This window comes from Mauremys mutica, chromosome 9, assembly GCF_020497125.1.
Source record: "Mauremys mutica isolate MM-2020 ecotype Southern chromosome 9, ASM2049712v1, whole genome shotgun sequence".
NCBI classification, from domain to species: domain Eukaryota; kingdom Metazoa; phylum Chordata; order Testudines; family Geoemydidae; genus Mauremys; species Mauremys mutica.
In genome coordinates, this window is record NC_059080.1 from 56,137,549 (window position 1) to 56,165,273 (window position 27,725).

The 27,725-nt window shown below is 43.8% G+C and overlaps 1 protein-coding gene across 4 annotated transcripts in view; it reads right to left on the reverse strand.

Moving 5' to 3' along the window:
* The window catches only part of STAG1 (stromal antigen 1), a 349,145-nt gene that overhangs the window by 13,502 nt on the left and 307,918 nt on the right, over window positions 1-27,725 (reverse strand). For all 4 annotated transcript variants that reach the window (XM_045030098.1, XM_045030097.1, XM_045030100.1 and 1 more), the window contains 5 exons: window positions 21,621-21,769; window positions 19,829-19,957; window positions 8,143-8,348; window positions 4,339-4,510; window positions 3,260-3,370 (listed from right to left, as the gene is read on the reverse strand). In XM_045030098.1, coding sequence (XP_044886033.1) covers window positions 3,260-3,370; window positions 4,339-4,510; window positions 8,143-8,348; window positions 19,829-19,957; window positions 21,621-21,769 — 767 coding nt within the window. The remainder of the gene's footprint in view (window positions 1-3,259; window positions 3,371-4,338; window positions 4,511-8,142; window positions 8,349-19,828; window positions 19,958-21,620; window positions 21,770-27,725) is intronic.

Sequence of the window (27,725 nt, forward strand, 5' to 3'; positions counted from 1 at the left end):
CAGCAGAGGCTCCGACTCGGGCCATGCAGCAGTAAGAAGGAACTGAGGGCAAAGTTGGTCCTCCCTGCTCTTCATCACCTCAGACAAAAAACTATGAGACAGAACAAGGGTGCATGCGCGGACCAACTGACACTACTACTTTTAAAAACTCCAGCTTCAGACGCATGGCGCCTGAGTATAACCCTTAGTGGAATACAATAGGGACCATCACTCTAAGAATTATAACTACCAGAGTCACCATCTTGAACCTTTGAGACTTTATTAATATGTTCAGAAGTCTTAGATCTAAGAGCAGTTCCCACCCTCTGTCCTTCTTTGGCACAAGGAAATACTTTGAGTAAAATCCCTTGCCCTTGTGAGGAGGAGGGATTGGCTCTACTGCTCCTAATTGAAGGAGAGAATTCACTTCTTGTCACATTAAAAGCTCGAGAGTGGGATGCTGAAGAGGGATGGGAAAGGGGGATGCAAGGTGGGGAGTGATATAAAATACATGGTATGACCTGATGTTATGACCTCTATGACCCACGTGCCTGTAGTGATCCTCCCCCAAGCATGTTGGAAATAGGCAAAGTTGGTCTTCCAAAGGGGAGTAAAGGGGGACAATGGGAGCAGCTGTAAAATCAGATGCGAGGGAAGATTCAAACTCTTGACCAACCATCTAAACTGTTGCTTCAAAGATGACTAGGTCAAGGGTCTCAAATTCAAATGACCATGAGAGGGCCACATGAGGACTAGTACATTGGCCCGATGGCCGCATTACTGACACCTCCCCCTCCACCCTCCCCAAAATCCCCACCCCAACTCTGCCCCCTCCTTGCCCCCAGGGGGTGCAAGAGGCGTGTGGGGTGTGGCAGGGGCTCAGGGCAGGGAGTTGGGGTGTGGGGTGCAGGAGGGATGAGGGGTGTGGCAGGGGGTCAGGGCAGGGGGTCAGAGTATAGGAGGGGTGCAGCAGGAGGCTCAGGGCACGGAGTTGGGGTGTGGGGTGCAAGAGGGGTGACGGGTGTGGCAGGGGGCTCAGGGCAGTGGGTTGGAGTGTGGCAGGGGGTCGGTGTGCAGCAAAGGGCTCAGGGCGGGGGTTTGGCTGCAGGACGGGTTCAGGGGGCAGGCTCTGGCCTGGCGCACACCCGGCGCTCCCTGCCTGCCTGCCTGTCCTGCCCCCACGCTGCTCCGGGAAACAGCTGGAACATGGGGGAGCAAGAGCACAGGGGTGTGTGTGTGTTGCTGTTGCTTCAGGCACTGCTCCCAGCATCTCCCATTGGCCGGGAACTGGGAGCTGGTGGGGGCGGTTCCTGAAGCAACTTCAACCCCCACCCCCCCGCACCTCTCCTCCTCCAGGTTCTGTCCGCACTTTGGATTGGCGCGGAGGTAGAGCAGGCAGGCAGGGAGCATCGGGCCGGAGCCGCTCTAGGTAAACGCTGATGGTAAACGGTCTTCCCTGTGACTGTCAGAGAGTAGGTTCCTGAAGGGATATGCTGGAGAACCCTGAACAGAAATAGAGGAGACTGACTAGAAGTCGCCTTCATCCTCCTCCATCTCATCCAATGGAGGAGCACTCACAGAAAGTGGTGCAGTGTCCTACATTACCAGAGGAAGGTGGTCAGGAGATTGAGATCTTGGTACTGAGAGAGATTTGGTACCCATAAAGAGCAGGGGCTTTGGTTCATCCATTATAGAGAGATCCTTTGTACAATTGAATGTTTGTGGTATCGAGTAGGGGATCACTACCGATGCAGTAGCTGAGCACACAGTTGCTGAAGTTGACGGTACCACTGATGGTGATTATACTGAAGTAGATGCTTGCTTGGTGACAAATACATAGGTACCAACAGCTGGTCTGAGCTTGATGGTGCCAGTCCAGTATCTTTTCCCTCCTTGCTGCTAGAGGGTACCAAGGTCCTATGGGAGCCATGTCTGTCCTTTAAGCTTTGGGACTTCACTACCTCCGCAGTACCAGAGGAGGAGTCCTCCAACTCAATGGTACCAAGTCAAGAGGTTGAGGCTTTGGAGACTAAATCTCTCTGTAGAACTCTCCTGGGCTTTTTCAGAGCTGGCTCCTTAATGTGAGACTCTGCATTCCTCTTTTTAGAAGTCTTCAATGAAGCCTCCAAAGTCTTCACCTTCTTAGGGGAAGCCTGTGCTGAGGCTGAAAGGGCACTGGATCAGTTGAGAGACAGGTATGTGGAGGAGTGACTCAGAAGCTGGCCTATGGCAGTGTTCCATCATCAATAGTGAGAGTTTAATCTCCCTATTCTTCTTTGCCCTGGACTTGAGGGCCAGGCAGAGGTTGCACTTCTTGGAGATGTGGGACCCCCCCAACAGACAGACACATTTAGAGCGGCTGTCCTTACAGGTATAACCTCTTGACAGGAGAGGCAGCATTTGAAGCCTGGAGAGCCAGGCATGCCCTGCTAGGAAAAACAAGCCTCCTGAAGGGAAAACAGGAGAAAAAACACAATCCTCTCAATACTTATCTAACTAATATAACTGTACTAACAACTGTCAATACTAACTATCTTAACAAGTATAGAAAAATAGAAAAGCCAAGGCACGCTCAACTAAGGGTCTGTCTCAGGCTGAGGTGACTGAGAGCTATATAGCCTTGGTGTCTGGTACCAGGAGGCATACGCGAGTCAAACAGACACTGCTAACTGAAAATCTCTGATCAAGGGCTTGAGAGGTGCATGCACACTGGAAGTGGAACACTCATAGGGACGCTACTTGAAGCATTAAACCTTACAACAACCCTCCAGGGCAGGCAAGTGGTAATAGCTTCATTTTACAATAGGGCAAGCATGTACAGAGAGGTCTCGTGATTGCTCAAGGTCTCACCGTAAATCACCAGGAATTCTGGGAATAGAACCCAAAACTGGTTCCCAGGCCTGAGCATTAATGGCTTGATCTTGTAAGGTGCTGGACACTTTGGCCCCAATCCAGCAAAGCACTTCAGCAAATGATTATTCAAATGAGTGGTCGTACTGACTTTGGTGGGAGTACTCTTATGCTTAAAGTGCTTTGATGGATGGGGCCAGAGCAATCAATGTCTTGCAGAGCTGAGTGCCAAACCTTAGGCCACACTCCCTCTGCTGATGCACATCATAACTTCATAAAGCTGTTAGTGTGCTTGTATTAAGAGAGATAAAATGTTTTACAAACCCTAATAAAATAGCAGCTACACAGGGCAGGGTTAAGTCCATCATTAACAGATTCACTGATTCAATTACTCATCATGAAAAGGATCTTCGGTGGTTTGAACACTTACACTGCATGTCTTACACCACTTCTCCCTTTCATGTAATTCATTCCTGTCCTGTCCTTTCGATTTAAATCTTCTAGCTTCTGCTGGCCCAACCAAGATATCTGCATCTGGGGACTAACACATATAGAGCAGCATTACTAACTCAGTCACAACACTGATTTTGTATTTATTATTTTTAGATGCCACGTCAGTAAGTTTTTTCTCGGGCCAACTTCAAGACAGTATACTTTGCCTTCTTTGCACTACACTGGCAAAACAAAGTTCCTGTAAACTCAGTTTCACTGGCTAGTATGGCCTGGCTGCTTTGCTCCAGAATGATATTATGCAGCCAGAGCATACCAGTGAATTTGCCTATAAAAGTTAAAACAAACAAACAAAATGTATGTCTGATATTACATATCTTCAAAGTTTTAGAAATATCACATAGTAGCATTCTCACAGTTTCTTGTTCAGTGTTCATGTATGAACTTTTAAATTAAGATAACCAAGGAAATTCCCAGAAAAACTACAAAAAAATGGAGTTAAGATCTGTAATTTAGGGTAAAATAAGTTATAGGCATGTTATAATTATCCCCCAAACAAGCATTATAAACTCAGGAAAAGAGCTTTTAAGGTAAACTTAAAAGAAATTCAAACATTTTTCAAGTTATGAAAATGCACAGTTAGGGCACCCAAATAACCTTAACTCTGCCTTGTGGTGGTGAAAAAATAAAAGAAAAATCCCATGTCTTTAAAAATCAGTTAAAACTAATTGAGGGCCACAGACACTAAAATGCCTTAAAATAATTGTATTGTTATTGCATTGGATAATTTCAGCATCCTTGTAATATATTTCCCCCCTAAATTATGGATATGCCCTTTCTACCTTTGTTTTAACATAGTTTGTTTTCTGAGAATCTAAAAATGATATTTTCATTTGACACAATTTATACCAGGCAAGAGATTTTTTTTCTCCAAAATATATGCTGCAAATGTAAAACCACAAACAAGTTGTATAACTGCTACCGCTATCCCAACTGTTTTGTTTAGCATGTGTTTCTTGTTCAGCACAACACATTTGAGCATAACATCTTGGTACATACTTGTGTAAAAAATCTTGTTCAGATCCATGTTCTGACTCATGCTCTTGAATCTGCTCTCCCATTTGTCTAGTGTTCTCTCTCAATACAGTTGAAGTGAGCTGTGGTGTTTGCAGAGCCCCTGGAGTTTGAATGGTGTCGTTCCTGTTTAGCCATGAGCCTTCCAGACTCTCATCTATAAAAATATAAAATTGCATTTAGCTAGTTACTTGAGACAGTGAATTTATTCAGCACAATATTACTATGATTCATAACTTATTCAGGCCAACTTTAAACAGGATATTTATTGGCGGCACATATTGCATAAAGTATAAGCTTTAGAATGCATACATAGTGCTAATTGAGGACTTGAATTTATGTATTCATCCACTGGTACATTTTGATACAGTTCACTACCTCAGTTAGAGCAAATTCTGCAAAACTATAAGTTTACAAATTCAGTATTTTACACCATAAATAGGTAACTAGGTGATGGATTAATCTGGATTAAATCTCCAAGAAGTTTAATTTCCAGATCTAATTAAATTTTGTATTAGTACTCAGGAGGAAGGATCCCAACTCCTTATGCCAAAGAAGAATTAGGAACAAGATTCACTCCCCTTCTTTGAACTACCAGGTATTCCTAACAACATTTCAACCTCAAAGCAGGTATTCTAATAAACAACAACAATAATAATCAATCAAATATTTGTATTGCAGCGGTGCCTAGAGAACCAGGTGCTGAATATACACAGAGCAAAGATGGTTCCAACCCTAAAGAGTTTACAATCAATGTATAACATGAAAGACAACATGTGGATATAACAAACAGATGAGGAGGAGCACAAGATAAGGATGGAGATCTGGCCAAGGATGGGTCATCAGAGACTTTGGTGGGAGAGGAGTGAGCAGAAGCTAGAAAGGAGAGTCTCTGTTTACAATGGAAGTGGAGGAAAAGAACTCCAGACAGCAATTGCAGACAGAGCGTTCAATGAGCCTACGAATGAAGGGAAGAAGGAAGACAGGGTGGTAGCTGGAGATGCAACCAGAATCAACCATGAGTTTTTTTAACATGGGAGAGACTAAAGGATGCTTGCTTGTACTGCGAAGAGAACGAACCACAGGGAAGGGAGAGATTGAGAGGGAGATGATTACAGCGTGAGCGAGGGAGATCAGGAAATGGGATAAGGTTGCTGGGGCAGGCGGAGGGATTAGAGGAGGAGAAAAGACAAGAGATCTCAGTTTCACTGATGGGGGAAAGGAGAAGTAAGTGATGAGAGGGATTAGGAAAGGAGGGAGGGGAAGGGAGATCCCTTTGGATTTTGTCATTTTTCTCATGCCTTTTTCTTTTTGGGCTTAACTGTTGCCTGCTTGTTCTTGAATTTACCCTAACACAAATGCCCTTGGAGCACCTCTGCCATTCAAATTTATCTCATAGTTTCTTTTCAGTTCCTCCTTTGTGCTTGATTTCCTTTGGGCATTAAGTAATGCCAGTAGAAATCCATACAGAGAGCAGATTTATGTCGAGTATCAACCATATATAGACTCTTGACCAGACTGTCGGCTGCACTTGTCCCAGATCTGGCTGAGCTCCCCCTGTTGGATACTCACCAGACTGCTGTGAGGCAATCCAAACTGAATCCGTGTTCTTTAAGCCTCCAGAGGCTGAACAGACTCCAGGCACTACCCCATCTGGGATGCTCTAAACATCCTGAGCTGAGACCCCAAGGTCCAACTGCCTAATCACTGGCAGAGGCCACTCAATCCGATCTGCTGCCCTAGGCAAAATATCAGTGTGCCGCCCTGTCCCACCTCCTTAAAAGTTGGCCTTGGACCCCTAGTGTCTTCCCTGATGCTACTACCCCCACTCCCAAACTTCATACAGCTGGGTTGGAGAGACCCCAACGTGTATCCTTTCCAGGTAGGTTGGCACCAGGTGTCCAGGGCTCTAAAGCAGAGCAAGCCCCTGCGCAGCCACAGAGGGACACGGGCATCATCAGAGGACAGCTTCCAGCCCATTGAGCTCAGGTGAATGGGCAGCTTGGAAGCCCATCCCCCTAGCACAGGAGTTGGCAGGCTCCTTCCCACTGGGCAAAGTCAGAGTCTCTGCACCTTGGCCCCCACACACTGGCCCAGCCCACACCAGGCTGCCCCAGCCCAGCCCCGCACTTGGTCCCCTGCACTCCACACCACCATCCTACCCCCTGCACCCTCAGCCTGCAACCCCACTTACCCCCTACTGCATCTCCTCCCCATCGCAGCCCACACCGCTGCCTGGCCTTGGTCCCCAGCAACTTTTCTGGCTCATTAATCCTAGTATTGGATCCTAGTATTCAATACCTCAATCCCAAATCTTGTGGTGACCTGCTATTAGTCAATTGTTATGATAAAATTGGCTTGTTATTTCTACTCTTTCTTGTCTTTTTCAAGGGTCAGTTTGTAATGATTTTCTTCTGCCCTAGCATGCTCCCAATGGATTTTTAGGCCTTGTCTACACTACCAGGGTAAGTCGACCTAAGTTCCGCAACTCCATTTACGTGAATAACATAGCTGGAGTTGACTTACTACGGGGTCTACACTACACTGCATCAACGGGAGAGTGTCTCCCATCGACTTACTTTACTCTTCTCGTTCTGGTGGAGTACCAGAGTTGACGGGAGAGCGATCTGCGGTCAATTTAGCGGGTCTTCCCTAGACCTGCTAAATCAACCCCCCGGTGCATAGATTGCAGCAGCACTGATCCCCGGTAAGTGTAGACATGCCCTCAGTTGCAATTTGGAAAGGATTAAGCTTTTTTGTAAATCCGCTGGATAATTTCTGAATATAGAAACTAACACAGCGGGAACTAATAGAGACTTTGATTGAAAACCTGCTATGACTTTGCAAGAGTGTCTATACCTGAAGGTTTTAAAACTCATTTCATCTATACAAAAGCTGCCTTCACAGCAGGACTCAAATGTCTCTAAATGAAGATCAAGGCACAGCAATACTCTATTGATTTTGTCTTTAGGTTTGATGCCCACTTTAGGAAAGCAGTCCTGCAAGCATTGCTTAGAAGAGGATAAAGTTACTGTTTGATACTTCCCACCTGAGTTCTCTGTTTATTTGGAGTCTTACAATGGAACTTAAGAGTAGGTGGAGACAAGTTATGAGTGGCGCTCGGGATGTCAGCTCCCTATATGCCATTATGTATGAACATGTGCATCCTTTATGAAGCATGTGTGAGGTCGCAATGGACACTATTTTCTAGATGGCTCTGTAACAAGGACGAATGTGCATCCAACAGATGTAGCTCAATATAGACCATCACCTCCAAGAACTAGATACTAGTAAGTCACCTTTCTCTAAAGTTTTACTAATTTTTATATTTTTCCTTTTTATCATTTTTCCTATGTTTTTGCCAAAATGTCAGGCTATGTCAGAATTTAGCACTTGGGTTTGTGTGGCAACGCTAGTGAGAGAATGTAATTTCCAGATCGGAACAAGTTAGAAAACAAGTTAGAAAAACAGAAATCAGAGGGGGAACAAGCAGTAGGGCTAACATGTAACTCTGTAATCATATACTATCTCCACACTAAGACCAAATGCTTTTAACAGTTCTGGAGCTGCAAATCTCAGCATACATCCCCAAGAGTGGGGATATGTGTAAACAATTTCAAAAAGAAAAATCTACAGGAATTTGTAAAACAAGATTTTTTTTTTTAATCAGTGCAGTGTGTATGTGTATATTTCAGTGCCAACGCCAAAGCCAGACAGAACTCATGAAAGAAAAGAAGGGTTAATTAATTTAATGTATTAATTAAAGGCATAATGTAAAGCCATACATACCCTCCACCCTTTTTTTGTGAAGTGGAGGTCGTCCTTTCTTATTCCTCACTGAAGATGCTTTGCTGCTACTACTTCCGCTGTTCACAGACATTCTGTCATCTTCGCCCCCAGTAACTAGTGAATTTCTATAGGAAATCAGTGGAAGCCATACATCTTCCCTCCTTTCCATCATCTGCTCTGTCAGGAACTTCTCCAAATATGAGTGACTGTGAAAACAGAAGACAATGTGTAAAATAACTTTCTGTGCATCATTTCCCCTCTGCCCAACCCCTAAGGGGCCCTCTTCACACTTTTATCTTGAGGCCCTGAAGATCTCCCATGCTGTTTCTTTCTATTTTAATCCTACAAACACATACTGGCAAGGCACCATCTTTCTGACTGAAGATGACTCAATAAAATTCCCTTCAGAACTAGTTAAAACAGCTGCTTAACTGTCTACAAATATTCCCTGAGGAACAATGCAAAGTGCTCTTTCCCCCATAACACACCCATAGTGGTCTGAAATCATTCACCACGTTTATACTATACCTGAATGCTATTTCTAGTCTCAATCCCTAATACGATCAACATACATATTCCATCCATGTAAACAGATGGATTGAATTTGGCAATATTCTGAGCACTGGCATACTTTTTTCAGAGGAACAATGAGAGAATTATGTTCTCAAACACAACAAATTATTTTGAAATTAAAGATATTGACAATCTGTAGGCACTGGAGCCCAATTGTTCCTGCTGGCGTTCGTACATACTTGCAGTACTTTTGGAAAAAAACTGAGGGCCTGTTCTCCAAATTAGATCTCCACCAACTACAAGTTTTTGTGTATATTCTGGTGAACTTCAGGCATTTTTGGTCTGTCTTTTTCAATTATTTAACCATACAATCTAAAACAGCCAGTCAGATTAATATGATAATCTATACAAAAACTGTTAAAAAAGTATTGTTACACTTGTGAAGTCAAGCACTCAAAAGTTAGGAAATCCCAGAATTGAGGATGTCTGTGCAACATTAATTCTGTTCTTTTGAGAAATGTATTATGAGACAACCTTTAATTACATTATCATTTAACACAATACCCCTGGATGTGTCATTGGTAGTGAGGTCCAAACCCAAGACTTCTGGAGCTACAAGTATGAACTTCTATTGCCTGAGCTACACGAGCCAACTAGAGTAGTTAGGAGGGCGTTAAATTAAAAACAAGTGCGGAGAGTGAAAAGAGGAAACAAATGAGCACTCATTTAGCACAAAGTCAAGATGTTGAGAACAAAATTAATCAAGACACCAAAGGAAGTGAAGAGAAGAAATTTTTTAATTGCCTCCCCACCAATGCTAGGAGCCTGGATAACGAACATAATGAACTGGAATGGCTCATTTATGAGCATAAATTCAACCTAGTTGGTATTACAAAAATCTAGTGGAAAGGTTCACATGACTGGAATGTTAAAATCACTGGTTATAACTTATTTAGGAAGGAATGAGTGAGCAAAAGGAGAGGGGAGAAGCACTCTATGTCAAAAATTACATTACCAGTTTCTGGTAATCTTGCATGCTTATGATCAGTGTCCTAACAGATAAAGCACAAGATGGTGTCTGCTAGTGATCATCAAATCACACTAGATAACTGGATGACTGACTTCTTATGCAAATATCTATAATGTGTAGGGAAAAAAGCTGTGTGATTATGGGGAACTTCATCTGAGTGGCACCCTAGAGGTCTCATGCTGATGATGCTAAAGCACGTTCAGAATTTCTAAAAGTTATAGATGTAATTATAGATTATAGATACACTTCTAACTCAAAAAGTGCTGAATCCAACAAGAGGAAATTCTATAACACACCTTGTCTTATAGCTTAGGTACAAGTGACTATGATTTGATCACATTTGCTATGTTCAGCAGAAAAAAGTCCAAATGAGTAATATATATGCTTGTTGCTTTAAAAGGGCCAATTTCACAAAGCTGAATACAACTGATGAGCCAAATCAGTGCAGAAAAAATGTAAACAAAAAAAGTTTGACTAATAACATGGGAATTGTTTAAAAACATTTTAATAGATGTCTAAAAAGGCCACAATCGAGAAAGAAAACCACACTCCTTATAACTTGGGTTAGAGGGAAAGTGAAATCAAAAGACAGTTTCTTGTTCTGTAACTGGTGTTCTTCAAGATGTGTTGCTCATGTCCATTCCATGTTAGGCGTGTGTGCTCGCCACATGCACCGGTGCCGAAGTTTTTCCCTCAGTGGTGTCCATAGGGGACTGGCTCTGGTGGTGTCCGTATGGTGCAGTATAAGGGGCGCCGCCGGCTCCCCCCACCCTCAGTTCCTTTTTGCTGGAAACTCTGCAAGTGGGGAAGGAGGGCGAGTCATGAACAACACATCTCGAAGTACACCAGTAACGGAACAGGTAACTGTCTTTTCTTCTTCAAGTGCTTGCTCATGTCCATTCCATCTTAGGTGACTCCCAAGCAGTACCAACGGAGATGGGCAGGAGTTCATGGATTTGTAGCTTGTAACACATCTCTGCTGGACACAGCGTCATCTCTGGCTTGCTAGGTGATGGCAGTGTGCCGTGAAGGTGTGAACCAAAGACCATATTGCAGTTCTGCAAATGTCCTGGATGGGGATGTGTGCCAGGAAGGCTGCCGAGGATGCTTGCCCTCTTGTCGAGAAGGCCTTCACCAAAGGTGGCGGCTGGACCTGCGCCAACTCATAACAGGTCTGGATGCAGGAGGTAATCCAGTTGGAGATCCTTTGAGAGGACACCTGAAGGCCTTATATCCTGTCCACTGTCGTGATGAAGAGCTGCGTCAACCTGCAGACGGGCTTGGTACGCTCCAGGCAAAAGGCCAAGGCACAGTGAAGTCCAGGGCATGCAGCTGCCTCTCCTCATTGGTCTTGTGCGGTTTAGGACAGAATACCAGGAGGAAGATGCTCTGGTTGACATGGAAGGAAGACACCACCTTCGGCAGGAAGGCCAGGCGGGGTCGCAACTGTATCTTGTCTTTGAAGAAGACTGTGTAAGGTGGCTCTGATGTCAGGGCTTTAATCTTCAACACTCGTCTAGCCAGTGTCACTGCCACCAGGAACGCGTCTTTCCACAATAGGTGGGAAAGGGAACAAGAGCCCAAGGGTTCAAATGGCAGACACATGAGTATGGAGAAAACTAGATTGAGGTCCCACTGTGGGACAGGATCCCTAATAGGAGGGAAGAGCCTTTTGAGGCCTTTTAGGAACCTGATGTTCATCTCCTGAGAGAACACCAATCTACCCTGGATCGGTGGATGAAAAGCCGAGATGGCAGCTAGATGAACCTTGATAGAAGAGAGGGCCAGGCCCTGATTCTTTAGGAAGAGCAGGTACACCAAGACTGACTGCAGAGAAAAGCGCTTCGGGGAGACGCTATGCTCAGATGCCCAGTGAGAGAACCTCGTTCACTTTGCCAGATAAGTCACTCTAGTGGAGGATTTTCTACTTCCCAAAAGGACCTGCTGCACCTCCCTGGAGCAGGCTTGCTCCTCTGGGTTCAATTATGCAGCATCCACACTGTGAGGTGGAGGGAGGCGAGGTTGGGATACAGGAGGCGACTGTGGTCTTGCGAAAGAAGGTCCGGACAGTCGGGCAGCGGCCACGGGGAGGCTATTGCCAGATCCCACAGCGTGCTCGACCAATGCTGACGTGGCCATGCCAGGGCGATCATAATGACTTTGGCTTTGTCTCTCTTGATTTTTGACAAGACTCTGCTGACAACTGGGACGGGCGGGGAGGTGATAGGCTTCCAGGTGGATCGCATGTTGGATGCAGAAATCCCATAGGCAGAGTGCCTCTTGACAGAGAGCCGACGAGCGCACTCTCCCTTGCCTGTTGATGTAAAACATCGAGGCCGTGTTGTCTGTCAGCACTCGAACCACTTAGCACTTGAACCACTCAGCCAGATAACTGTTGGAGGAAAACCGTGCAGGCGAGGCGAGCTGCCCTGAGTTCTTTGACATTTTATGCAATGTCATCTCCTCTGCGGACCACATATCTTGCGTCCGCATTGCATCGCGGTGCGCTCCCAGCCGAGGTCTGAGGCATCTGATATCAACGATACCGAAGGATGTGGGCTGTCAAACAGGACTCCATCGAGGACTGTTCCAGGGTAGGTCCACCATTGCAACATGGTGAGTACCCCTGGTGGGATGCTGACAATCTTTTCCAGGTGATCCCTGGACGGGGCATAGACTGTAGCCAGCCACTGTTGGAGAGGTCTCATTCGGAGCCTCACATAGCAGACAATGTATGTCTATGCTTCCATGTGGCCCAGTAGCTGTAGTCAGACTCTTGCCGTCGTGAGAGGAAACGCAGAGATTTTGGCGATGAGGTTCCTCACTGTCTGGAACCTGATGTGCGACAGAAACGCCTTCGCCCTCATGGAGTCAAGGACTGCCCGATAAACTCTGTTCTTTGTACAGGGACCAACACTGATTTTTCCTTGTTTATCAGCAGGCCCAGTCTCCTGCACATGGTCAGCAGCATCGTGAAAGCATCCTGGACCTGGGACCTGGAGTGACCTTGACCAGCCAGTTGTTGAGGTATGGGTAGATCAGGATACCTCGATGCCTGAGGTAAGTTGCCACAACTGACATGTATTTTGTGAACATCCTCTATGCCATTGTGTAGCAGGGTGGACCCTGCTCCTGCTGTGAAGAGGTTTAAAAAGTGGCCTGGCAGGGCTTGAGAGCAGTGGCTCTCAAGGCTGAGTTGATTGGGGAAGTGGCTGCAGCTGGGGGCCACGCCCCAAACAGAGCAACAGGGCCTTATAAGAAGGCAGGGAAGCCAGAAGCCACACAGTCTCTCTCTGCCTATAGAGAGAGATGGGCCTGGCTGCATAGAGCTGACAAGGTACCTAGGGTGAAGCAGGGCTAGGAAAAGGCTGAGGAGCTGGGGAAGCTCCAGCCTAGGAAAGCCCCAGGCTGCAGCCTAGCTATAGGCTAAGAGGTACTGGGGGTTGCAGGGGGCAACCTAGGGGTAGGCAAGGCAGCAGGTCCAAACCCCCTTTGCCGATGATGAGTGCTGGCTACTGCAGTCTGCCCCAGCGAACGGGGGCTAGATAGAGACTGGGCAGTAGCCACTACTGAGGCGAAGTGGGGATAGTGGGGTGGGGGTTCCCCAAGGAGGGGAGACCCTAAGAGAAAGGGGTTATTGCTGAGGGCAGCACCCCATGTAAGAGGGCACCGGGGTCCAGGGAGGGACTCGGGGCCAAAAGACAGGCGGATCACCGGCCTGCAGAGGGTGCTCCAGCACTGGACAGAGCTAATTCCTGGAGTCACCAGCAGGAGGCGCCGCGGGGGTGAGTCCGACCGTCTACACATTGCCAGGCTGAAGGGGAGCACCGCAAACTAATAATGTGTGGATCCCACTGTGAAGCAGAGGAAGCATCTGTGTCCTTGAAAGATCGCTATATGAAAGTACGCGTCCTTCAAGTTGAGGGTGGCATACCAGTCCCCTGGATCCAGGGAGGGGATAGAGGAAGCCAGGGAGACCATGCGGAACCTCAACTTCTTGAGATACTTGTTGAGGTCTCGCACGTCCAGGATAGGCCTTAGGCCCCCTTTGGCCCTTGGAATCAGAAAGTAATGGGAGTAGAACCCCTGGCCCCTGAAATCTAGGGGGACTTCTTTCTGCAGCAGGCCTTGCACCTCCTGATGCAGTAGACTCTTGTGAGAGGGGTTCCTGAAGAGGGACGGAGAGGGAGGGTGGGATGGGGGGGTAGAAACCAATTGGAGGGTATAGCCCTGCACCACAGTATTGAGGACCCAATGGTCCGAAGTTATAGACGCCCAGGTTGGGAGGAAAAAAGGAAGGCGGCTGGAGAAGTGGAGGGGGTCAGGATCCAGGACAATGGCTGGAATGTCGCCCTCGGGCACACTCTCAAAACGCCTGCTTCGACCCCTGATGGGAGTGAGAAGAGCTGGCCTGTGCCGAGGTAGAGGGCTGTTGGCCCTGACGACGTTTATAACCCTTGCCCTTCTTCTGGAAGGGCTATTGCCTAGCCTGGCTGCACTGCTGGTGGGGAGGCTGTGGCTTAAACGGCTTCCTCTGCTGCCCAGGGGTGTATAGGCCCAGGGTCTTGAGCGTAGTGCACGAGTCCTTCAGCCCGTGTAGCTTATCGATTGTTTTCTTTGCAAACAAAGCTTGGCCATCGAAGAGGAGGTCCTGGATGGACTGTTGGACCTTCATCAACAAGCCAGAGGACTGTAGCCATGCCGCCCTCCTCATAGTTATGGCTGAAGCCATGGTCTGTGCTGCAGAATCAGCCGCGTCTGAGGCCGTCTGCAGTGCTGCCCTCGCCATTCCCTTCCACTCTTCCAGGATGGCCTGGAACTCTTTTCTGGGGTCCTCCAGCAGGGAATCAAGAAATTTGGCCATTGATTGCCAAATATTAAAATCAGAGACCCAATAGGGCCTGATGATTCGCCACCTTTTGCCTCTTTATTTTTAAGAGTAGCCCCTGGTTGTTGCTGCCTTTTCCACTCATTGACTGCAGACACCACTAAAGAGTTTGAGGCAGGGTGGGTATGAAGATATTCATACCCTCTTGCAGGCACATAAGTACTTGCACTCCGCACGCTTGGAGACTGGGGGTAGTGATAAGGGGGTCTGCCAGAGGCCTTGGTAATCTTAGTCACCCCTTCATGCACTGGCAGCATGACTCTTGCCAGGGCTGCCGAGCTGAGGATGTTGAAGGGGGTGTCCGAGGGCTCTTCTAGCTCCTCAGTTTCTAGTACCAAGTTCGAGGCTACCCTACTCAAAAGCTCCTGATGAGCTTTGACATTGTCCTGGGGGACTATAGGTGGGGGCCCCATGATGGCCTCATCAGGGGACGAGGAGGATGATGCAGGTGCAGCAGGTGTCACTGCCTGTGATCTGCTCAGTAGGGCCACCTTCCCCTGTATGTTGCATCTGGGGGGTTCCAGGCACGGTGGCCTCCATCTCAGGTCGGTGGGAGACAGTGGCCGAAGGCTTGTTGGAGCCTCCCAACACTGATTTATGCCCTTGGGATGGGCTGTGGGAACCCCCATGGATTCCAGGGGTGCCGTGGCATAGGCCATTGGCTCTTGGCCCATGGTAATCCTGGTGGTGCCACAGGGAGGACCGGTGCTGTCAACGGAGGACCTTGACTCACCTGCAGGGGTTCTTGGTACGACTCTGAGCCCTGAGATGGAGGGCCGTGTTCCGGAAACCGGGACCGCACTGAGGCCGACCAGGTGTCCCGGTCCTGGCTGCATCCATCTCCATGCTCCGAGTGGGATCCTTACATTGGCAACAACCCACCTCATCGAGATCCCAGTGACCAGCGTCGGCGTTCGGCGTATCCGTGGCAGTACCCCAGTGATATACACCGTGATTACAAGTGTTGACGCTGGTATGGCGACCTATATCTGTAGGCTGGTGACCATTATTGAGAGTCCTGATGGGGGCTTTCACAGGATCGGTGACGTACTGAAGGAGAGTGGCTACGATGCTCCCGGTACCAGGGTCATGGGCTCATGTGTGCCTTGATAGGTCTATGCCACACTACCGGTGACTGACACTTCGAGCTTGCAGAGTGATGGCTGGAATCTGGAGACTGGCACCAAGGGCTCCAACTAGTAGGCAGCCCTACGTCCAACGCGCGGTGGCTGCCAGCGGGCAAGTGGTGGCGGGACACTCCCTGAGGTGGTGAGTGGAGCTGCACTAACGGGGATGAGGGGTGGTCCAAGAGCAGGCTTACCACTTGATTTGGGAGCTGCCATCACTGGTGTGGGTGGCACCGAGAGGGACAAGATACCCTGCGTCACCTGCAGAGCCTCCGGCATCTCCACGTGCCGGGATGGGCTAACCTGCTCAACTTGGAAGTTATGAGCCACCTTTGTGGGTCTAGGCTTGCCTCGCATCCTCTCCGTGCCCTTGGAAGCAGGAGACTGACCTCTCCCAGTCTTCCTCTTCTTGCTGGCCGGTGAGGTGGATTTTTGCCTGTCCGACGATGGTACTGGTGGGGTGTTCTGCACCGAAGCCATGGTGCTATGTGCGGAGTCCGATCGCGGCTGCTCCGGTGCCGGTGTCAGCGCCGACTCCATAAGGAGCGCTTTAAGTCAAATGCCCCACTCTTTCTTAGTGCGAGGCTTAAAGCTCTTACAGATGCAACACCTGTTGCTAATCTGAGACTCCCCTAAGCACCTTAAACAACTGGTGTGGGGATCACTGACCGGCATAGGCTTTTTACACTGGTCACAGTTCTTAAACCCTGCGGAGCGGGGCATGCCCTGTCCGGGACACAACAACTAACTAACAACACACTAAGGGAACTAATACCAACTGATATAACTATTTACTACAGAAAGTTCACAACTAACAGATCTGGAGAAGGAAAGGTTTGCCAAAGCCAAGGAATGTTCCAGCACCATCCAGAGGGTACCATTGAGGGAAAAACTTCCAGCACTGGTGCATGTAGCAAGCACACACCTAACATGGAATGAACATGAGCAAGCACTCAAAGAAGAACTATAACATATATTTAAATATAAATATAATTAATGGAAGAAAGGCGAATGAATATAATGAATATTCATACTAATGAAATAAATCTGAAGGTACGAATTGTAGAAAAATAATAAGGGAAGCAAAAGTATGAGAAATATGTGGCCAGTAGAGTTACAGACATTAAGAAGGAGTTTTGTAAAGTATTTTAGATGCAAAAAGAATCCTAACGGTAGTATTGGTCCATCACTAGTTGGAAATGGTAGATCTGTCAATAATAATGCAGAAAAGGCAGTAAATATTTCTGTTCTGCATTTGGGAAAAAATCAGATGATGTAGTCACACCAAATGATGATGAAATACCTTCTATACCACTAGTGTTTTAGGAGGATGTTAAACAGCAACTACTAAAACTAGACATTTTGAAATCAGTAGGTACAGATAGCTTACATTCAAGACTTGTAAAAGAGCTGTCCGAGGAGCTCTGGCCTATAAATGCTGATTTTCAGTAAATCTGGGGACAATGGGGAAGTTCCAGAGGAATATTGGGAAGTTCCAGAGGAATATTGGAAAGTTAGTGTTGTTATAATATTTAAAAAGAGTAAATAGGATGACCCAGGTAATTACAAACCTGTCAGCCTGACATCAATTCCGGGCAAAATGTAGGAACAGCTGATATGGAATTAAATTAATAAAGAATTAAAAGAGGGTAATATAATAAATACAAATCAACATGGGTTTATGGAAAATAGACCATGTCAAACTAACATGGTAACTTTTTTGATGAGATTACACGTTTGGTTGATGTAAGGTAATAGTGTTGATGTAATATACTTAAGACTTCTGTAACACATTTTATATGGTACTGTACACAATATTTTGATTAAGAAACCAGAACAATACAAAATCAACATGGCACACATTAAATGGATTAAAAGATGGCTAACTGATAGGTCTCAAAATGTAAACTGCAAACAGGAATCATCACTGAGCAGGTATGTTTCTAGTTGGGTCCTGCTAAATGCAATTCAACATTTTAATCAACAACCTGGAAGAAAATGTAAAATCATTATAGATAAATTTTGCAGAACAAAGACTGGGGGAAGGGCAAACAACAAAGAACACACGTCACTGATAAAGCGTGATCTGGATCCCTTAGTAAGCTGGCTTCAAGCAAACAGCATGCATTTTAATATTCCCAAATGTAAAGCCATAGATATAGGAACAAAGAACACAGGAGATAATTACAGGATGGAGAAGCAGAGACTCTAATCCTGGGAAGCAGAGATTCTAAAAAGAACTAGGGGGCCATGGGATAATCAGCTGAACTTGAGCTCCCTGTGCGACCTTATGCCCAAAAAGCACTAATACACTCCTTGGATGCATAAGCAGGGGAATATTGTGTAGGAACAGGGAGGTCATATTAACTCTGTATTTGGCACTGGATGACTTCTACTGGAGTACTGTGTCCAGTTCTGGCATCTACAATTCAAGAAGGATACTGATAAATAGAGGAGTGTTCAGAGAAGAGCCACAAGACTGATTACAGGATTGGAAAACAGGCCTTTTAATAGCAGACTCAAGGAACTCAATATCTTTAGACAAAGTTAAGGGACGACTTGATTACAGTCTACAAGTACCTATATGGGAAACAGAAATTTGATAATGGAGGGCTCTTCAATCTAGCAGACAAAAGTATAAGATTCAAAGGTTGGAAGTTGAAACTAGACAAATTCAGACCAGAAACAAGGTGCTCCCCCATTGGGAAATGGAGATAGTATCTGTTACCAGATGGAGAAGGTTCACTGGGGGCATGATGGAGTGATTTCTCTCATGATTAAAATCCTCATATAGGCAAATACCTCTTTCACTCTGGACATGGCCTTTAAAGTCTGGGCCTACTAACTTCCCTAGATCAGTCAGTCATTCTTTCAGGAAAAGAATCATACAAATTCCATCACAAGGCAGGGCAGCTGACATGAGGGCCTTGTGCATACTAGACAAATGCACCGGTTTAATTAAATGTATTTGAAATTCAGTGTAGCTAAACTGGTGTAAACTCCTAATATTTAAACTGATTTAAGCCTCTCTTATATTAGCTTAAGTTGGTAATTTACTGATGCAGGCTAAATTGACATAAACAAAGTTTAAACTGGTTTAAGTGTGTTTATACTAGAGGTTTAAATAGGCTAACTAATTTGATTTTTTTCTTCTTGTACAGATCAGGCCTATGATTTTCACAATGATAAATTGAAAGGGAAGTGGTCTTTACATCAAATGAATTGATAGCACACCTGAGAATTTTTTGGCAAAAAGGGCCAGCTCGGACATGCACAGTAGATAGGCATCACTTAGATCCACTGAAGTCAGAAATCCTTTAGATAGATCTTTGCAATCACAAATCTTAAGGACCGAATCTTGAATTTCTTATCTTTCACAAAAACAGACCATTCTGCTGTAAAAGAGGAATACGTTTTTGGTGTAATCTTTGACTCCTGACTTTCCTTAGACCACATCCAGGCTGTGACTAAATCCTGATGTTTCTTTTTCCACAATATATTAGAAATCCCACTCTTCCTATCTATCTTGATGCTTGATGGCTTGTCCTCATTCTATTCAATTCCTGCCTTGACTATTGCAAGATCCTCTCTCCTGTCGTCTTGATACCCTCCATCTCCTGCTTATAGCCTTTCCAAAATGCTGCCACTAAAATAATCGTGCTTACCCATCATTCATATCACTTCAACCCTCTTTTTTAATCTCTTCATTTGTTCCTCTGTATCCATTGCCCTGCATATCAAATTCAGCCTTCCTGCTCTGGTCTTCAGGGTCAACACCATTCTGCCCTATCTAGACCTACATCAATGGTTAGGCAGCAACTGAGTTCGAGTTTTGCAGATTGCTGTGGAGCCTAAAGCTGGGACACAGACACTTAAATTTGGGTATTAGGTGCATAAAGTACCTTTGTGGATCTGGGCCTAAAGCACTGATCCTGTAAACATACACATTGTTAAGCTTAAGTTCAAACATTGGCTTCAGTGGGACTACTCATATACACAAGTATACATATTTGCAGGACCAGGCCCTTTGATTGCAAATACCTTAAAGCGCACAGTTTAACCACCCACCACAATGATGAATAATACAGTTTAGCAAAGCCCATAACAAGGCAACAGAGTATCACTTACACAGTCTTTTTGTCCTGCCGCAAGAGTTTAGAAGAAAATTCGCTAAGCACTTCAAGGAAAGCAAGGTTAGGAGGTGGATATTCTTGTCCTTTTTGATTCTGGTATTTGAAGGCAAATTCTATGCCATCTCTATAGTAAAGAAAGATGTAAAAATTGTGAACAAGTTTGTGAACAATTTCCTGTACTGCTGTAAGCTTTTTATTCCTTTTAAGTCTCAAAAACTTTTTTCGTTCTAGTGCCACAAATACAAAATACAGATTTATTTTTAAAGAAACAAGTAGGGAAGTCAAAAGAACTTTTAAAATTTATAACATTTTCAGTGACATATCAAACAAATACAATTGGCATCTGTGGATTTTACTCTCTCTTCCATCTTTTAAATCTAACTTATTTTTTTCTCTTTTCTCTTCTCTCTTTATATTTTACTCTTCATCTTTTCTGTCTCTTTTTTTCTGTTCATTTCTTTCCCATCCTCCTGAAAACAGCTTGTGTCAAATTAAAATAAGTAAAGAAATGCTAAACATTTAAGAAAATATTTCTAATATTATTCCAGTAGTTCAATTTAGTACACTAACTAAAACACTTTGCGCTCTTTTACATGGAATACTTAATAATTCTGTTTATAATGGAAATACATTATAACCTTTAGCTATAGAGACAAAAATAAAAGTGCAACATATTGTATTTTTATTTATTATATATTACACACAAAAAAAGCTACTTTAAAAGAACATTATTAAGGTTGCAAAGTCAAACACTCAACAGTTAAGGAAATGCCATTTATTAAGGCTGCTTGTGCAACCTTAATTGGGACTGTGTGTGTGTATGCATAATGGTACAGCTTTTAACATCATATGCATTCATCGTGTGCCTTTGACCTCATCAACTGCACTCTGCCCACCAATGTTTCACTCCTCCCAGAATTATTCAAACATTACAGACTTCTGAGGAAATTCAAACTACTATCATATTTAAAAAATCAACCTCCGCAAAAATGTGGGAGAATCATATGTGGAAATTCTTTCTTCACACCTAATTAAAATACTCTGTAGTACAGGACTGGCAGTATGACCCTGCAAGTCTAGAAAGAGAACTGCTATACCAAATGGAGATTCCCATCTTTCCAATGAGTCGAGGCATTTGCTCATAGTCTTGGGTGGTTCAGAGATAGTGAACTTTAAAATTATAACATTTTTGTGTTTTGAAAAGTTAAGCTCATTTTAAGAGGTAATTTAGATGTATCACTTTTTATCTCCCTCCGAAACAGATACACAGTGTAGTTGCAGCTGTGTTGGTCCGAGGATATTAGCAAGACAAGGTGGGTGAGGTAACATCTTTTATCAGAAATTGGTCCAATAAAAAGGTACTACTTCACTTACCTTGTATCTCTGAACCATTTAGTTAGATAAAAGAAACAGTCTATATTTTTAAATTAAGTCTCCAAAACATTTCTAAAACAATTTTTTTTTAAATAAAATATGTGGTGCATGATGAATCCATGACGATGTGGCATAAAGGCTTTATCATCACTTGTTTGGTACCGCCTGCATAACTCACATATGGCATTGTAATACATATGCAACACGGCCATCTCAATTTCATCATGATAAAAGCTTTGTATTCACGTCATCATCATATAGCCTCTCTATGTTCACATACACGCACCTGTATTATATTTACACACACACACACACACACACACACACACACACACTCACTCACTCCTTTTGGGAAGAATATGCTGAGGCAAACTTTTAGTTTAATTGAAGATCGAATATTTCACACCACTCACTTGTGTAGCGTGGCTACAGCCTCTCTTGTCTTGATCTGATCCAGCCCAAAGGTGAGGGCAAACCTACGGGCCAGTTCCTTAATCCCACTGACATGGGCAGACGTCCTGTCCAGATTGGGACCTTGTTCCTGAACAAGCTCATTAAACAGCTAGAGAAAGAAATAAAGTGTTAAAAACCCATGAGATAGGAAACATTTTTCTAAAGAAGGATTATTTATTTAACAAACGAGATCCTTTCCGTTGACTTCAATAGGCTTTGGATCAGGCCGTTTTAGCAGCTCCTGAAGTAGAAATCACAGGGGAAAGCTGTGGCTCTCAGTGCAAATTTCTCACTCATGTAACATTTCTGAATAAATAGGTTAAATAATTGATAAAGAACGTTCCTTTTAAGAAATCATCTCTGAATGGAGGTGTTTCTAGTGGGGTTCCACAGGGATCAGTGCTAGGCCTGTTTTCAACATTTTGATCAATAATCTGCCAGTAAATATAAAGAAACTGCTGATAAAATTTGTGGATGAGACAAAGATTGATTGTGTGGTAAATAATGAGGAGAACAGAGCAGCCATACATAGTAATCTGGATCAATTGGTAAACTGGTCCATTCAAACAAGATAGGAACAAGAGATGTGATTCTTGGAGGTACATAAAGGGGAACAGTGAGTAGGCATAAGGAGATGCTGGTGAGACCAATACTGGTGGCCCACAATTTAAAAAGGATATTGAGAAATTGGAGAAGGTGCAGAAAAGAGCCACATCACTAATTTGAGGACTGAAGAAAATGCTTTACATTAAAAGATTTAAAGAGCTCAATCTGTTTAGTTTATCAAAAAGAGTACTAAGGGACCTGATTACAGGGTATAAGTACCTTCACAGGGAGACAATACTGAGTATTAAAGGGCTCTTTAATCTAGTGGAGAAATGCATAACAAGATCCAGTGTCTGGAAACTATGTATAAGTAGACGCAGAGTCACGGGAGCTCACAGTTGAGAACTATTCAAATTCCCATGGTGACTTGGCAAGCAGGAGCACTGGTGCCCCCAAGCAGAACTTGACAGAAGTTGTGCCGTGACCTATTTCTTTATGAAAAACAACAATACCACCTAGCTCTTATCTAGTGCTTTTCATCCATAGATCTCAAAGCACTTTAAAAAGAAGGTCAGTATGAGTATCCTTATTTTACAAAAGCAGAAACTGTTAGTAAATATTAATCCTTTTTCCAATTCTTCTCATATACTAAATTAATTTGCACATTCAATATTTTCCTACAATCTTTTACAATATTAGCAAAAAGGGTGTCTGAGTTCTAAAGCCCAGAGTGTTGATTCTTAATCTGTAAGTGATTTATATTCAGGAACTTCACATGATCAAGTATTGGACTGTACCTCATTATTTCTGGTGCCTCCAAATCTGTGGGAATATAGATGTCTAACGAAAAGACCCTTCAAACTGTCAAAAAGTGTCTACAGAAATATGGTGTAAACAAGAGTGGGTGATTTATAAGGGGTGCCTATGATCTAATTATGTTCTATGATTGATAAGAGGCACTTGTTATTGCAGATATTTTCTGTAATGGATGAAATAAGGATCCACTGAAAGATGTTTTTAAATCAGTTGTGTCAGCTGTCAGTAAAAATGAGCAGATTAGAATTCCCTTTGTCTTAATGTAACCTAAAGATACCATAAAAAAATCCATAAATAAATAGGTAAAATGAAAATGTCAGAAACAGTGAAATTAAATGTGGGAAAGCAATTTCCCCTCCAAAATGGAGTTTCTTTGTTTCTTTGGGGGCTTTGACTACACTGGCGCTTTGTAGCGCCGCAATTTGCAGCGCTGCAGAGGGTGTGTTTTCACACCCTGCTGCAGCGCTGTAAATTTGTAAGTGTAGCCAAGGCCTCACACTATAAAAGATAGAGGGCTTGAAAGGTAAAGCTGGGGAGTGCAAATCCCACCAGCTACAGAGGGGAGAGAGACAGAGGCTCTTTAGCTTACTCCAATGGTGATGATGTACCTATTCTTCCTGCTCTCTGCATAATGCTGTACTAATCTCAGACTGTTACCCTTTGATTAAAAAGTTCCATTTGAGCCTGTTATTTGATAATCTCAAATTGTTATTAACTTCAAGCATGTGACAGAGGCAGACAGAGGGGAAGTAACTTGCTGAAGGTCATCCAACAGACTAGCGGCAGAGCTGGGAATAGAACGCAGGTTTAAGAGTGAGGGTCGTTACTCACTGGAACAACTTACCGAGGGTTGTGTTGGATTCTTTATCACCGGTGAATTTTAAATTAAGGTTGGGTGTTTTTCTAAAAGATATGCGCTAGGTCAAACAGAACTGTATTTAAGGGAAATTCTGTGGCCTGTGTTATACAGGAGATCATGGTGGTCCCTTCTGGCCTAAGAATTTATAAATATCCTGAGTACCAGTCCAGTGGCCTCTTCACTAGGCCACAATGCCTTATGTGGAATGACGGCTGATTGGCATTGTGGAGAAGAATCAAGAGGGAGCTAACAAGTTGCTGAAGTCTCAGAAATATGTGGGAAATAGATTATGAAGTGATGCACTGTCAGGAGAGCTGTGTTTAGACTGTGAATGACAGGGATGTGGAGGACAGAGAATATGACAGCTATTAAGGGCAGGAAAAAACATGAACAGAACCACTGACCATTGGCATCCCCAAAAAATATTCCCCCTGCAAGCAGGTGGCATTTCCACCCTGCTGGGAAGTCTGAATACGCTTTTATCAGGGGTCACTCATCCCTTCCCTTCCCTGGGTTTTTGCTTTATTGACAAGATAAATAATAACAACTCAATAGAAACTCTACTACAAACCATCTCTTCAGGCTGACTGATCTTTAGGTGGCTTCTATAGGACCCTTCTGTCCCAAACACTAGACCCCTCTGCTCTAAAGAGCTACTTCCACCTCCTTTATATTCAGGCTAGAGTTAATGGACATATCTGCTAGGAGTCATCAGGAATGAATTGGTATCTCCCTGGAGGGTTCTAACATCTGTTAACAGAGATAGATAACAGGCAAACCCTGTCATTCTGTCACACCCTCCCTCCCACAGTCAGTTTAGATGAAGATAAAACTGAGAAGCGGCAGAACACAGTTGATAAAAGGGAGATGTTGAAATAGAGATGAATAATATTTTTTGGTGACTTGCTAGTGAAGGATACAGCCAAGGCCATTTGTAATCCACATAAAAGCAAAAAGTATATTGCATGCAAGGTCCTGGTAAGAGATATGATGAGAAGAGCAGAGGTTATTCTGGAGAAAACTGATGATTTCTATTTATTCTGATTCCAAATTAGCTGTTACCAATCAAGGCAGATATCTTGAGTCATTGTGGATAGCTCTCTGTAAATATCTGCTTAATGTACAGCAGCAGTCAAAAAAGTTAATAATGTCAGGAACCATTAGGAAAAGGATATTAAATTTAATGCCACTATATAAATCCATGGTGTGCCCTCACGCTAAATACTGCATGCAGTTCGGGTCACCCCATCTCAGAAAATGGTTCATTAGACTTGGAAAAGGTAAAGAGAAGGGCAACAAAAATGGTCAGAGGTATGGAGCAACTTATATAAGGAGAGATTAAAAAGACTGGAACTGTTCAGCTTAGAAAAGAGATGATTAAGGGGGGATATGATAGAGGTCTATAAAATCATAAATGGTGTGGAAAAAGTGAAGAGAAGAGCTATTTACTCCCTCACATAACAAAAAAACCAGAGGTCACCCAATGAAATTAATAGGCAGCAGGTTTAAAAAACAGACGAGGAAGTGTATCTTCATACAACACACAGTCAACCTCTGGAAATCATTGCCAGGAGATGTTATGAAGTCAAAGTATAATTGGGTTCAGAAAAGAATTAGATAAGTTCATGGAAGATAGGTTCATCAATGGCTATTATCCAAGATAGTCAGGGATGCAACCCCATGCTCTGGGTGTTCCTAAACCTCTGACTGTCAGAAGCTGGGACTAGATGACAGGGGATGGATCACTCACTAATTGCCCTGTTCTGTTCATTCCCTCTGAAGCATCTGGCACTGGCCACTGTCGGAAGACAGGATACAGGGCTAAATGACCATTAGTCTGACTCAGTACATCCATTCTTACGTAGTTCAGCTATTACCAATCTTGGATCAATGACACTGATGATAGTCTCAGAGAGTGAAATTCACTGTTGTGCAGATGGCCAGCCTCAGCCTCACTTTTGCCTTTGAAATAGGTGGAGAAAGAACCTCGTCCCAAAACAGACGACCTGCACAGTGGTGAATTTAAGAGACTAAAGAAGTGCTAAGGCTAGGATGGATACTGGAAACAAACTGCATGGTAAGCCAACAATCCAGAGAGGGCATTTGTGGGTTTCAGGAGCACTGGAATGACTTCTATAATGAGAGAAGATTCTTAAGTACATTATTTCCACATATGCAAGAGGGTAGTATTAGAAATACACACGATCTCAATGATGGAAAATATGACTAAGGGCACATGAATGAAATGTAGTTGGATTTTTTCACATCTCTTATGTTAATATTGATAGATACAATCCATATACCTTGGGCACCCTTAAAAACTTGCTAGTTTCCTTAGATACCTAGATGAGATTACCTCAATATAGGAACAATTTCCTAGATATTTCATGCAATATTTGTCAAAGAATTAAAAAAAAGCCCAGCAATCTGCAACTTGGTAATAAAAAAAACAGCCCCAAAACATGATTAAGGATATGACAAATAAGCAACAAAGTAAAATCACTACACAGGACCCAATCAATGAGGAGTTTTAAACCAAAGGATACTGTAATCAGCAGGACTTTAACTAACTAAGATGAAACAATCTCCACACAGCTAAACATGGATTATCAGGTTAAAACATTACATAGAATACATTTACATCTTCATGAACATATCATAGATAATCCAACCAGAGGAGAAGTCATTCTCAACCTACTTTTTAACCAACAAGGGAGGACTTGCTTGAGAATATGAGGATAGCAAGGAAGGTTGGTATCAGTGGCCATAAACTCCCTGAACTCAACATACTAAAAAGTAGATTCTTGGAGGGTAGCATGAGAGAAATATCAAATTTCCAAAAAGCAGATGGGGGGGGGGGGATCCATAGTCCCCTCCAACTTCCGTTCAAGTTAATGGAAAAACACCCACTGGCTTCAGTGAGGTTGAACTGGACATTTTGTTATCATTGGTGAAAGGAATGGAAGCCCCAAATTAACTCAAGAATGTAGAAAGCTGGAGAATCCAATAGTCAATCTGAAAAAAACATAAGTAATACTAAAAGCAAGAAGAGGCTGGCATGACTTCACATGGGATGTAAAAGAACTTATATTAGGTTACATAGAATTTAAGGCCAGGAGGGACCATTCTGATGATCTAGTCCAGGGGTCGGCAACCTTTCAGAAGTAGTGTGCCGAGTCTTCATTTATTGACTCTAATTTAAGGTTTTGTGTGCCGGTAATACATTTTAACATTTTTAGAAGGTCTCTTTCTATAAGTCTATAATATATAACTAAACTATTGTTGTATGTAAAGTAAATAAGGTTTTCAAAATGTCTAAGAAGCTTCATTTAAAATTAAATTAAAATGCAGAGCCCCCCCGGACCGGTGGCAGGACCCAGGCAGTGTGAGTGCCACTGAAAATCAGCTCGTGTGCCGCCTTCGGCACACGTGCCATAGGTTGCCTACCCCGATCTAGTCTGAACTCCTGCATAACACAGGCCAAAGTATTTTGCCCAGAAATTCTTGCATCAAACCCAATAACTTGTGGTTGAACTAGAGCAGATCTTTTAGAAAGACATATCCACTCTTGATTTAAAGATTTAACTGATTGAGAACCTACCACAGTCCTTGGTCAATTGTTCTAGTGGTTAATTTCCCTCACTGTTGAAGAACTGTGTATTATTTCCAATTTGAATTTGTTTAGCTTCAAATTCTAGTCACTAAATCTTGTTATGTCTTTCTTTGATAGATTAAAGAGCCCACAAAATCAGATGCCTTCTTCTTATGTAGGTACTTATAGGCTGCGATCAAGTTAACCTTGTAACTTTTTGCTTGATAAGTCAAATTGATTGATCACTTTAAG